The sequence below is a fragment of the Aythya ferina genome, assembly GCF_964211825.1.
Source record: "Aythya ferina genome assembly, chromosome: 8".
Taxonomy (NCBI): Eukaryota; Metazoa; Chordata; class Aves; order Anseriformes; family Anatidae; genus Aythya; species Aythya ferina.
In genome coordinates, this window is record NC_140304.1 from 11033337 (window position 1) to 11047742 (window position 14406).

Consider the following 14406-nt stretch of genomic DNA (forward strand, 5'->3'; position numbering starts at 1 on the left):
GCAAAGCTAAGGACAATCTAGCTCACAACACTTCTGAGAATTTGCTCTTTGAGTTGGCCAGGTTATCTTTAAGATATGTAATTCAGAAGGACGATACAGCAGCTTTCAGCCTCTGGTCCTGACCAGCCGCAGACTGCCTCCAGTGTCTGCACAGCACCTAGGGACGCTGGCCTGTGACTGCATGTCACGTTCACGGGGTTCCTGCTTCCACTGGAAAATATCTAGGTCTGCAAATCAGGAGGAGTTTAAAAGCACCATAACTGAATGCCACATTACATTGCATAAGATACTTATAAACCCAGAGTATTTCATGCCCTGGGTTCATTTTTTTTAAATTAATTTCCCTAAATGACCATAAGTACGCTGCCTAGCATAGTAACCCAACCACTGAATAGCTCAAGAGAACAGCGTGCCACAAATACGATTGAAAAGTTTGAATATCTGCTATTTAAAGGTCTGATGCCAGCCCGACACCTTGTGTAACAACTCACAGTAACTTCCTATCTACCCACCACATAGCTTCTATCTAGCCAGATAACTTCACGTGTTATTACTGAATATTCCACCAAGCTCAAATATGTCATCCTCTCTTTGGGTTTCAAATAATTTGATTATACATGTAAAAAGTGAAAAGTTGAAGTTAGTTTTTGTTTTGTTTTTGAGAGAGAGAGAGAGATAGTAAAGGTGAAGCAAGAAATACCACTTGTTTCTCAACTTCAGGAGCAGGAGTTTTTAGGAACAACAGTATATAAGTCACCAAAGTGGAAGAGCTGCACACATCAAACCTCACAAAATGCCCACAGCCAGCTTTTCCTAGTGGCAAAACCCACCTCTCCAAAATCAGCACAGTTGACACATCAAGTGTCATGCAACTACTTCAAACAGAGAAGGGCTTTGGTCAATCCAAAGCCACAATGGTGTTGTGAGACAGGAGCTGAGGAGTGACCACAAAATACAAAGAAACGACATTGCAAAAGGAGAATTATGAATGAAGTTTCAGTACAAAGGATTTTACACACAGGATGCGTGTAACTGATTCTCCATGGGGAGAGTAATTACAAACCTATCTCCACAAGAAGAGATAGGGTAGGTTAAACAAATCCAGGATGCAACTGCACGTCAGACTAGACACTGAACATCTTTGGTTTAGTCCAGAACACAAAATAGCATTCAGTTTCTCTTGCTCATTTTGTTGTCTCTTACAAAAGAGAAAAAAAGAACCATCTGGCTGTTTCCCAGCTGCCCTCCACCCTCCTGTCCAATGACTACATTTCCTGTTGCACTATAAATGCTATGGAAGTGTGACTTGGTGACATTTTTGGCAGGAAAGAAAAAATAAAATCGTGTGTATTTTTATTTAGCCCCAACTTTTTTATTATTACATGCTACTCAGGAGTAGTTTTTTGTGAAATACCTGACTTGGAAGACCTTCCAGGATTGTCCCAAAGTCCTGGGATAGCTGTGAGTGTTTCCCCTTCTGTTCAGTTCTCCATGTGGGAGACACCCTGATGCTGCACTAAAGGGATGATGGAGAGGCAACCACAGCTACCAAGACCTGGAGACACATGGACTCAGGTTGGAGGCATCAGCCTGGAGTCCTAGGGATCCCATACAAAGATCCCAATGATCTTTGTATGGCACCACGCAGCCCAGCCCAGAGGCACCCTTCTCTGCCAGCCAACTCTTAGCACGCATTGACCAGCGCTAGAGAAGCATCTTTAGAGGTTGGCTGCCTTGAATACCTTCCCCAGGGGAAATCTCTCTCCTTTCAGTAGGCATGTATGTCCAGAACAGGGCTGACCCTCATGCTCCACGATGTGAAACAACCAGAGAGTTTCCACCTTTCTGCACAGCTTCAGTGAAATCCTTCATTAGAATGGAAGCGGTGCAAAACTCAGCTGCAACATAAAAAATGAAGAATTCTAAAATATTTTTAATATGCGGATGCCTTGCTGAAAGCACAGTAAAGAGCCCACCATGAATACATTACAGAAATAAAAAAAACTGTTTGCTCATTTCTAAATTTCCTGGAGCTTGCTTAATGTCAGCAGGTCCATTTAATAGGAGAAATGTAAAACTCTGTGACAGCTATTGAACGCCCGACCCCTGATAGAGGCAGTTACCAGCTTTGCTGGGGCTGGTTTTGAAATCCTTCAGTTAGCAAGCCTGCATCTCGTTACAGTCTGTGCAACTGATGCAATCCTATGAATCTCTTTTTCCCCTGTACATTTTTAACTCTCTCGTGCCAGCAATTCTTTTACCCTACAAGAATATAAAAGAGGGCTGCTCTGGTTTGGGGGGAACAAGGCTGCATCTAGCTTTTTGTTTCAACTTGTAAATAGTGCGAAGAACAAGAAAGCTGTTTTTATTTGAGACGTGTTTTCACTTCCTTGAAAACGTAAGGCAGCAAGAAAGGCAGTGAAAAACAGCCTGCCATTTCCTTTCCTCCCCGTAGTTTGGACTGCTGCTGACCCAGCGGCGGTGCGCATGCACACACGCTCCCTTGCTCTGCTCCCTTACACCGTGACATCACTATAAAATTCAGCTCGTCTGTCTGAAGCAGCGACCGAAACGCTGTCTATAAAATTATGGCATTTCTCCCACTTAAGAAATATTTTAACACTCCTTCATTTAAGAGTTATTTTTAAACCGACTTGGCCTGAGGCCAATTTTAGTCGTAGCTGAAGGGGATTCTTCTTTTCCTAGAATTTAAAGCCTTTCTTTCCCAAAATACATCTATGTGTATATTGAATTAAAAAGCAGTCAATGCACGGTTTAGACTTCTGCGTGCACCACTTTATCCTCTGGCACATCAGCACAATTTGCTGCTCAACTTACTGGTGTATAACAAACGTAACTGAGTTTTTACTTTCTCCACTTGAGGACCTGAACTTGCAGAGCGGCGTCGGGAGTTTCCGAGCAGAAGCAGCGACTTTCAGTTTGCGTCTGGCTGGGATGCTCGGAGAACATCACCGCAGCCAGCAGCTGGCTGAGTCTGAGCGCGTGTCTACCAGGTAATTGAAGCCCCTTCAGAAACACGGCTGGGTTTGAAAAAGCAAGCGAGCATCGCAGCCCTACTACGACGCAAGATATGCGTGGCTTCTGGCACAGAACCTGCGTGTACATGTCAATAGCCAAGCACGAAACAGATGAGCTGAGAGCGCTGCTGTCATACGCTTCGGCAGAACGAGTGCCCTGACTTCTTCACTCGGTCTCAGTTCCCATCTTACAGGAATGTCTCAAGAGAGAGTAGGACATCTGGTCTTCTTAATGAAGTAGCCGATTTGGAATCTGGTTTTGCAAAACTGCCCCCACTACCCTTATATCCCCCCTCCCCCCCCCCAAAAAAAAAAAAAAAAAGGAAAAAAAGAGACTTGAAACTAAGCAATTAATACGTCACCAAGGAGGGTTTTAAGCAAAAACATGAAAACTGACCTGGCAGGGAGAGTACTTTCCTTCTCTTTTCAAAGGGAATTCTGTTCTTCTCAGGAGAAATTTCAATCTAAACTATAATGACTTCATATTAGATGAACGCTCATGTGCTGGGTGTTATCCACACTGTGACAACTCTACTAGGCAAGATGCAGATATGTTATACGGATACTTCGGTTCTATGTGTTTTGTAAAGGGTATCAGCAAGCACAGTAATTCAAAATAATTAGCAAAATTTTGAAGTCTTTGATCCGAAAAATACACTTTAATCAGATTTTTGAATTTTTAAATTAAATTTTCTCAAGATTGACCTCAGCATTGAAGAGCTGGATCCTTTAAATTAAGCAGAAGTGATAATACAGGTTTCAAGGATGCTAAAAGAAAGGTGAACTCTTTATATTAAAATGTGTTTGGAATTGTTGATTCCAAATCCTAGGGACTTAAGTGGTAAATCAAAATTTCAGGAGGACACAGCATCTGGTTAACCTTGCAATCTGTAAATGTTCAAATGTTCATCATGTAAACGTTCATTACCTTTATGAGAATGTTGTAAGTTTTGTTGATGTTTTTAAACAGCAGGCTCTGGAGGGCTGGTGGCTTTTGTTTTGTTTTTAAATTAAGGTGATGAAAATGCACAGGGGAGGAAGCAAATTCGCAAAGATAAAGACACTCAGCATCTTCAGCATCTGGACTGAACTACAAACAGCTTCTCAGGGCTCTGCCCGGCGCTCTACCTGTCCCGCCTCTGCGCAGGACTGCGGAGCAGAGTTCAGTTTAAACGCTAGCGAGCCGTGGCTTGCCAACATGTGCTTGCTGAATGAGGTAGGTCTCCATTACCTCATTCCAAACGACCCCTTCCACAGATCCTATCCAACAACGCTTTTGAAGATGTATTTATTTTTAACCATGTGAGAAATCTCACTTACGTTAATGACTGCAACAATAAAAAGTAAAAATAAAAATGATTAGTAGTCCACCGATGACTATAAACCCTCTTCTCTTCCCTCCCCCTGCTTTTTCTTAGGAACTTGTTACTCCAATGTGTATTTTTACTTTTGCGAATCCAAGAGGCAAAGCTAAAGGCAGAGGCACAAAAGCAGCACCATGAGACCTTTACGTATGACATGACCCAGCATGAATGGCACACCAGGTAACAGGAGTAGGAGGGTTAAAGCCTTGCTAGGTGCCCAGTTCGTCTGCACCAGGACAGCAAGGAAAGATGACGCAGCTTTGAGAACCACCATGATCCACAACCTGCCGCTCCTCTCTTCTCCCAATCCCTCTTCAAACTCTTTTACCACCTCTCAGATTTACCCGTTTCATTTTCCACGCAACTAGTCTCAGAAGAAGTCTGAAGGTGTCTTTGGGATTTGAGTCCTCACAGGCAGCTGCCTTTAATTTTACCCACCTAACTGGGATACGTAAACTCCAGAAACGAGCATGAACAACTTGTGTGAAAGAAAGGAGGGGACACAGATGAGGATACAATGATCCCCCACAAGGATCTCGGTCCGAAAGAAAGATCAGGATGGCTTTCATGGAGATTTGCTTTGGAGTTACCTTCTGGCTGACAGCCCAGCCCAGAGAGGGAACATTTGTGAGCCCACAGCAAGAAATGCTCAGAGCAAAAGGAGAGCAAACAGCTCCACCACACCTCAAATCTCACAGGTTTCTCCTAAACTTGTATATATGTATTTTGCCTTTTGTTACCAATTAACTCCAGATCAGATGCTACTTGTCCTGACCTCCCTGGAGCACCCCATAGCTGAGGTCTCTGGTGAACAGAGCTTGTCCACCTGAGTCCTGGCTTCCAGGTTTAGTTTCTGCCAGCCCCAGGAGATGTCTGGTGCCCTGTGACAGAGCACGTACAGCCTAACATCTCTCAGCAGGAGATCAGCTCAGCATCCACTGCAGCAGCAAAGCCTTAAGTCAGCTTTACCATAAAGAAACATTACAAACATTACCTTGATATTTCACACCACTTGCTACCTGAAGTCTCTCTCTCCACGCCATCAACGCAACACTTCTCCTAACCTCTCCCCACCCAGCACCAAAAGCCCCTTTTCTCAGGCAGGCCGGCCAACAAAACGCAGATTTTTGGTGCTTCCAAGCCCAGTTACCATGGAGACAGCAGCAGTCAAAAAGTGGTTAAAACACAAAAATTCAAACCAGACAAATTCTCAGACCTTCAGAGCTTTTAAAACCCACCTGGGTCTTCCCCAAATACCTGAGAAATGCTACAAGCTCACGACAAGATACCACAGACAATATTTCAGGGGCTAGCTTCAGCTTTTGCTACAAAGCATCTTCTGATGCTCCAGCCACATCCTCCTAAGGGTTAATAAACCAAAACAGGAAAGAAAAAAAAAGCACAAAAGCTGTGTAACTTCTTTCCGTGGTATGACAAACTCTCTCTGCCGCATATTCCAAAGTGTGAGATGTGAAATTTCCATTCTTACACTCAAGTAAAAATGGCACAAAACGTACAAACCCTGGGAACTGCTTGGTTATTAGTTTATCAGATCAACATCAGCAAAACTGTCTTTTTATGTGCTGCTTAGTTTCAAAAAACCTACCATGCATATTTCAGCTCTCCCTCTCCACACCCCACACCCTTCTGCTGCTGTCCAGCTGGAACACATCAAGGGTCTAGAAGCCAAGTCAAATGTTGACCCCACCCTCCTCCATCCATTTTAAGGCACCTTCAAAGCCAGTACACTGATCTAGTTCAGCTTAGCCAACAACGCCAGCAAATCTGTTATTTAAGACTTTAGTGCTGGGTTTTTATAACTGCCCATTAATACAAGCTTTGATGTATGGTCAAAAAATCCAGCTGTAATGAGTTTCATCAGACTGTAGTAACCTTTCCTCAGAAGGTCTTTATTACTATACCTTCATAATCTTTGGTCCCAATACTGTTTTATAGTACTGTTCTTACTGAAATGCCTTCGAAAACAACACTCAGCACCACTTAACACATCTCCTTCCCCCAGAATTAAAATGAAGCTCTATTAATAGACACTTTTGTACCCACATTTCTAACAGGAGTTTGCTCTTAAGAGTACGCAGGCAACAGTTGTGTGAGACAAAAGATAAACTGATTTTTATGGCAAAACCCTTGAGACAGGATACAAAAGGATTTTGTAAAAGGACAAAGAACTTACTCTGTTGTTCCCCTTTGCAGGATGCAGCAAGGAGGAAAGAGGGAAAAAAAAAAGAAATATTAGATACATTTATTTTACATACATTCAGTCGAACTCGCACAGTTCTGGAAATGGCTCAAACCAAATGAACTGACTCAAAGAACATTCGCTGAATCCTGTCGTTAGACAGCTTCCAGGGAGCGCAGGACATTTGCGAAGGATTTAAAATGCTCAGCGAAGCTGTAAATTCACACTGTTTTTCAAAATTTCCTCTCTACACAAACATTCTGATTCCACTTTTGCTTCCTCCAGTGTAAATCAGGAGCAGCTCCAGGGAAGTCGGTGGACACTAATACAAGGGAGAGGAAAACAAGGCCTGAAATGATCTAGGGATGGGACCAAAGCCAGCAGGATTTTCGTGCACTGGTAATGCTGAACTTCCAGTACGCAAAGCAACCCCCTAAACGTGTCTGCTTACCCTTTCACGACAGCTACTCCCTACGACACGCCAATGAATGGAAAGTTTCCCGATCCAAAGCTTTTTAAAAAGCAAATGTTGTATGTTTAGATGAGCAGTGAAAGTAAGGAGGAGGTGAAATTAGGGAAAAAGGGGAAAAGAACGGATAGTGCTAGCAAGGTAGAGTGTGCAGAACAAGTTACAAGTTACGACGAACATCTGTGCCTTTTTTTTTTTTTATTTTTAATTGTGAGCTTTGCCATGAGCTGGCACGAACAGTGTATATTATACAGTGGGAAGTCAGCCAAAACAAACACCAGCCTACAGTTGAGAAATACAGTCTGGAAAGGTTAGTCACAAAGTTGTAGTCATTTTTTCAAAAAGGAGGTTTGGATGCATCCATAGAGAAAGCCAGCAGTAAAGTCAGCTGGTAAATGGATATCCCGTTTCAAAGTGAATTGGCCACAGTGTGATTTATATCAAGCAAGCTGACTTGCATATGGCTTGGAAAAATAAAAACACTGATTCATTGCTATCCGGGTGGCTGTCAAAGCCCACGTCCTGACAAAAGCAAATCTCCTGGGGGAAAGTGGTGACTTGGCAAAGTGCAAAAGAATTCGGGGGCTCACAGAGAAACTTGGAGGGGTGATTAAAGATAAGTTCACAAGAGAGTGAACATAGGAGTGCAGCACATGAGTGTGAGCACGCGTCTCTGTGTGTAGAAGGGCAAGGAAGGCAGGCAGAAGGAAGCAAGGAAATGGGGGAATGGGGTAATACTTGCCTTTAATTTTTAATATTTTAATGAGTTTTGTTTAGGCACAAAGAAAAAATAAAAGTCAATCTTAGACTTAGCTTACAGCATCACATCAGTACTGGGGAATTCCTATTCGTGGCAGCATGGCCTGAGCCCCATTACCACTGTCATCAGACACTTTTAAGTAGCACTACTAGAAAAACAAGAGGAAAAGGAATATTCTTAGCTGAGAGATTTCTTCCTGGTGAGAATTCAGAACAAATCTCTCTAATTTGGTGACAAATTCCTACTTTTCCTGCCACCGCAGAAGGAACCCAACTAGGGGCGAGCGCGTCGGGTTTTCTATCGGCGCTCCCGCACACGAGCGGCAGAGCTGTTAATGAAAGCACACAGCTTCCCTTCAGGCTCCGGGGCTGTGCACGCTGCTCTGGCAGTTACAGAAAGCAGGCCAGCTTCGCCACTGCAGTCCTCCAGGTTTACAGCACTATTAATCTCTTTTTCATTTCTAAGCAGCAATTTTTCTACTTCGGGTGCCAAAGCCTTGGATAGTCGGAGTTACCAGCTGTAACTCACACGGGAAAAAGAGCCAGGAGGTCAGCCGGGAAGGGGCTGGGGTCCCTCCGCGCGTTTTTAACGCTGGGATTGCAAAGCTGCGGGGAAGGACTGCAGCAAACACAAGTTGCTGCCATTTCCTGGCAGCGCCTCTTAGATGAAAACGGGGTCTCTAAATCTTCGAAGGAGAATAAAAGACTGGTGGGTGTCTCTAAAACTATTTTATATCGTCAGGGGAAGATGTGGAACTGAGGAGCAGGCATATGATTTTAATGAAAAGTTTGGATGAAGTTTCCAAGGTACCCTGGGCCTTGGAGCTTTTGCTTTACAAAACTCAAAACGTTAAGAGCAGACTTTCAGCGTGCGTTTGGACCTAGAGTCCTGTAGGAACAAAATACTTTGCCAGACTGGAGCAGGATGAGGGATCTTTCCTGCACAGCTTAATAGACTACTGGATGCATTTCAAACTATAGGGTTTTGGAACAATGCTAGTCACTCTTTTTCTGATGTAAAGATAACTCTGGCTCAGAGAAGAACTGAATTCTGACTACCCCCTGCTTTTGTCTTTCAAAGAAGTCTTTCGTCTTGTATCTAAGAGTGCTTTGACAAACTAACTTTAAAAAAAAAACGAGAGTTCTTTAGAAAACTTACTTTGAGTATACAATATTTTTAGGGAGAAAGGGACAAGAGGCCAGAAGTTTAGAAACCCAACTAGCGTGCCCTTTTTTTAATCAATAAAGCATCAAATATGTGACAAATATGTCACAGAACACAAGATTAAATCAGCTTTTTTGACATCATAACCTGAGCAGGAAAACAAAATGCAGTATTTTGATCTTAGCAAAAAATTAGATAACCTCTCATAACTAAACCTTCTAAAATGACTTCTGATGGTCTTATCTAAGAACAGATCTACTGGGACAGGCAACATACTGAACAGCCATCAAAAATACATTCATGTATTTAAAAAAGGTAAAACCTGAGATATTTGATGGGTGAAATGTAAATTTAGCAGGACACCTATTTAATTATCATCATTATCATCCTCACTGTTCATTCCTACAGTAACTGGAGAAGCCAGTAGTTCAAGGATTCTCTGATTTAGCTTTTGTTGGTAGCCTTAAAACTTGGTGTGAAGAGAGGAAGCTGAGAGTTGCTTTGGTGCATAAATAGCAGAATTCTGCAGAATTATACTGGAAACCATAGAGGTATCACAAGTACAAGGGAAGTATGAGGAAGAGAGAGACAAAGAAGATGGAAGACATCGCAGCAGCCTGGGCTCAGGGAACCTAGTCTTTCCATAGGAAACAAGCAGGAACAGGAAAAAATTCCATCAAAATCAAAACATCATTTCCCAGACTAGATCTTCCCCTGAAGGTACCCAGTGGACTTACTGAAAAAAAGGTGAACCATGTATTGGGGAAACTTTCAAAAGCTCAACTGACATATTTTTGGCTGAAGTCAGCCTTCTCTCTGGATACATCTCCTCAAACCTTCACTCAGTATTAAAGCTGAGGTGAACAGCAATAGAGAAAAACACTGAAGAAAAAAATTCATCTCAAACTACTCAAGCATAAAGTTCAAAATTATTTTAAAGAAATCCAAAAACGAGAAACCCCCCTTACACACTGATTGAATCCCCTGGGAGTTCCAGAACTTGGAGAAATAGATGTGTTTACTGCAGATCTGTCATGAACAGCAAAGGCCTTTCAAAATGGAAACATTATCCATAAAATGGAGTAGCTGGAGTCTGAATGGTCTTTAAGCAGCTCTGCTATTCAACATCAAGATCTGGGTCTGGTGCTGTAGTCCATATTGCTATGGCCTCGGCTATATGGGCATTTGAGGAAGCTGGGCCTCAGGAACAGCGCCGGCTCCTCCCAGGCTTATATAAACGAGCAAACACAAAAATGACGAAATCCAAGAAATATGAAATGATAGTTGGGCATAGTCCATTTCCCAACTTTCTGTCTTTTCTGTGTAATTAATAGAGATGGTTTTTGGTTTTGTGTTTTTCTTTTTTTTTTTTTTTAAAGACTATTTCCTGTTCAATTTGCTTCACATGATTAGCAGAGTAAAACAGTCTTTGGAAAGGTTTAGCATGTGTTTCATACACAAAAACATGCAGTGAATCAGTAAAATAAATATACATGATTGCCTGGAATGCCTCTGTCAGTTCTGTAATACAGAGCTTGCAGGAATAAACTTCTTTACCTTAGAAGACATTCATAGAAACAGTGAAGCTCAGAAAAATCCGATTTGCTCAACGCTTTTACTACGCAGTTCCAATGAATAACATTTTGGAATTTTTTTTATATTGAGGTTTGACACACAAATTGTTCTTAAGGTATTTCATTATATTTAAAAGTTACCACATAAGAGTTCAGTGAAAAGGCTACAATTTCTTGAGAAATCTGCAGACACTGTGTTTTCCCAGATGATATGATTGTTTTTCTGACTCAAACAGAGCAGCTACTGGAAAACTAGTGAGCTGTTTAACTTACTGAGGATTTATCAGGATAGACACCGGCTCGTAGCAGAGATGCCTTCCAGCTATCCACCTCCTCTTGGGAGTCACAGGCTAGTTCAAGGAAACGGTAATCCTTGTAAACATTCCTAGAACAAAGAGCACCACATTGTAAAAAGAGAATTTTACAAGTCTGTATCATGCACACAGCATTTTAAATTAAAAATCCTTTGGGATCAGAAATGACTTGGTAATTGTTCTGGACAACAGAGTTTATGAGACAGGTGCTTGTTTAATAATTACATGGAGTACTTAAAAATATCTTAGAAAGCTACAGCACAGTTCTGGAAATAATAATCATCTGAAAGGACCGTGAAATTACTTAAAATCAATTTTCCAGCTTTTTCCAAAATAAGGCCCATTTAGGAAAAGAAAGACTGTTGTGATGCAGAGGACAAACACATAAGACGTGCCAACAGAACTACGCGTCTTGTCACCAATTGCTGCTGTAACCAACGAGTATCAGAACAATTAAGGATGCCACTTTTTCCCAAGTTAGGTCCTTTTTAGCTGTTAGACATCATCGGTAAAAGGGGAAAGAAAACAATGACATTCAGACATACTTTTTTAAACCCCCCTGATGTCTGCCATAGCAGTAAGAAAACTGGGACATGATTAAATAATACCTATTGCAAGTCATTAATAGAATTAGATAAATATAAGCATTATGAATAGGGAATCACTTAATGGAAGAAAAGAGAAAGAAGGAAAAATACAGAATATGTAGGAAGGTGGTACTTGTAAATTCTCCAATAAACAGAACAGATTTTCCCCTTACGGTTTAGCCATTAGTTTCCGAATTCATAGTCTATATACAGACCAGATTGCTATAAATTTGTCAGCCAACAGTCTTTTTAGGAAAGGCCACAAGCTTAGCTGACAAAGGTTATGAAACCACATTTTGCTAGATCTTAAAAGCTGCACAAGAATCAATCTTCCATTGCAACAAGACTGTTTTCTTTCCGTAGCAAGCTATGGAGAAGAGAGAGTCAAGGGTGGAAAGAGATGTTGATAGAGGTTACTTAACCTTCAAAACCAGCAACAAGCAGCGGTTCTTCGGTTTTGTTATGCAATTGAAGTGGTGATTTGTGCCATGTATTTTGAGAAAAAAGTGTGAATACCCTATAGAACCAGGAGATAAAGCTATTAGCATCACTGCCTAAATATATTTCTGTAGCATTCACGGTCTGGTGGGATTTCATCTTCATGCTTCCGTAATCCACCTGACTTGATGTAGTCACTGCTCACAGTATTTCTTCTCCCTTACTACCAGTAGCACCAGACAGCTCCTAGCCCTGCTTTTTAGGGGCAGTCTCAAGAAAAACATGTGTAGAAAAATTTTTATTGAATGGTAGGAGTTCATGCTTGAGCATGAAGACACCATCACACCGACACACAAAATTAGCAGTCGTGAAACCACAGTATGGCAACCAGAGCATAGCCACCTGCAAATAGAGGGAAAATAGAGACTGCATTTAAACCTGCAAGCACTAATGGACACACTGGGATTTCCTGACATCAGTGACAACTCTCACAACGCAATGGCTGCACCCGAGCAGGCAGGCAGGTGTGCTCAGCACAAAGCCCTGCACCATTCCCTGAGCATCCAGGCTGGGGATGTCTCCTGGGCACGTTTCAGTGCCATGCAGGGCAGCACAGCTGTGTTTCCTGCCAGGAGGAACCAGAGCACAAATTACATCCCATAGCTTAGGCAAAGCCACTGGCAGAATGAATGATTAAAAACTCTATGGATCTTCTATTGATTAGAAATTTAAAATTAAACCTTCTCCTCCTCTGACTCCAAACACAATAATCATGCGTTAAAGCAAAGAGTGACCTGGACAACCTCTTCAGATGCCGTTATCTTGAATTGATGATGAAACACTTGAATTTTAATCGATTTACAATATTGTGGAGCTCTGAATCAACATTTACTGCATAAAAGAAAGGACTTGATGAAAACAAAAAGAGGAGCAAAATGAAATCGCCAGGGAAAAAAAAAAAAAAAAAAAAAAAAGCTTAATTTATTGTTAGAAGAAACTCTTACTGAGATAAGTTTTTTGGCTAAGTTAACTAAGCAGCTATAACTCTGAAGAAAAGGGAAGCTGAGATGGTAAAAGGGTAGCCTCTGAAAAGATGACTAAAAATAACAATAGAGCACATAAAAGCCATAAAACATTGTGATAGGGAAGTTCCAAAAATACTTATCTGTGAGAGCAAAACAACTTGACACCAGCTTGTGACAACATTTTTTCAGAATTGTCGTGTTATGTATCAAACTTCTTGGCGTTTTGTGACTTGCTACAGCCAGCGTAGCTGTGTGAGATGGGATTTTCAGCTGGCCACTTCCAACACAGGAGAGCTGGCAGCCCTGCAGTCCTGTGTCCATGTATATCAGGAGCTTTCCTTGGTCTAGGGGCACCTGATGACCGCGCTGCTCAATGTCTCCAGCCCTCCTAAGCCTCTCTCCCTGCAGTGTCTGAGAGCTCTGCAACCATCACAAAGCAACACAGGTTTCAGCTTCGCAGCATAAATGAGGAACTAAACAGCATCTGCTCCGAGCTGGAGCTCCCAAGGAAGCTTGCATTAGGGCAGGTAGATGGATGTGTGCCTCCCAAAGCAGCTTCCCTTGCTACTAGACTTCCTTTGCCTTTCTTTCTTCCAGAAAGGCTGACAGGCACAGGAACTTTTCAAAGGAAAAAAAGCCAAAGCAACTCCTGAAGAGAGTTTGTCCTTTTTCTGTTCCTAGTGGAATCTTACAAAAAGCGCATTAACATGTTTTACTCATTAGGAAGCCATTGGCATCTCATGGAAAGCTGTAAAAACGTTCTTGAAAACAACTCAACTTTTCTGTTTTGTTCTGCCTTCTACTTTTTAAAGCTGCTGAAGATAGCAGCGCAGGGGAACAGTTACTACTCAGCCCTCACCTACTTACTCCATATGGAACAGTGAGGTCACACTCTCATTGTCATCTCTACAGCAGCCACATACTTTTGCAAGAGTGATATAATACAGGATACCAAGAAGCAAAAAAGAACTCGCAGCTATACAAGCCCTGTTGAAATTCAGGAGACTTTAAAGCTCAGGGACTGAAGAAACAAAACAGATACAATAAATGGGAATATGCCTCGTCGTGCAATCTGCATGCCACATTTCCCTTGGATATTTAACATTTTTAAAATGTGAGCAGACAAACAGGGGAGCTGTGTGCAAAGCTACATGCATGTACCACACCTACCTACGCAGCTTCCTCCTGTGGAGTCTCATCATTGTAATTAAATATCCTGTACGGTACATGAAAATAAACCTATAGCTGCCTTACTAGAGATTAAAATATTTTCCCCCTCCAAGAGTGGAAAATACACAAGATTACTATTTGTTGTCTGCAGGTTTTGCTGTAGCCTAAATACACAGGCCTCGAGATGTGCGTTCCAGAAAAATCACAACAGAATTGCTCACGGTGATGAGTAACCAAATGGACTAAAAATGTCATTTCTGATTCTGGGATGGTTCCCTCCTCGGAACACATCTTCTCTAAATC

The 14406-nt window shown here is 41.9% G+C and overlaps 1 protein-coding gene across 6 annotated transcripts in view; it reads right to left on the minus strand.

The window, feature by feature from the left end:
- DNM3 (dynamin 3) overlaps window positions 1-14406 on the minus strand; it is a 177909-nt gene that overhangs the window by 45165 nt on the left and 118338 nt on the right. For all 6 annotated transcript variants that reach the window (XM_084527142.1, XM_084527141.1, XM_084527138.1 and 3 more), the window contains one exon: window positions 10843-10954. In XM_084527142.1, the coding sequence (XP_084383268.1) occupies window positions 10843-10954 (112 nt within the window). The remainder of the gene's footprint in view (window positions 1-10842; window positions 10955-14406) is intronic.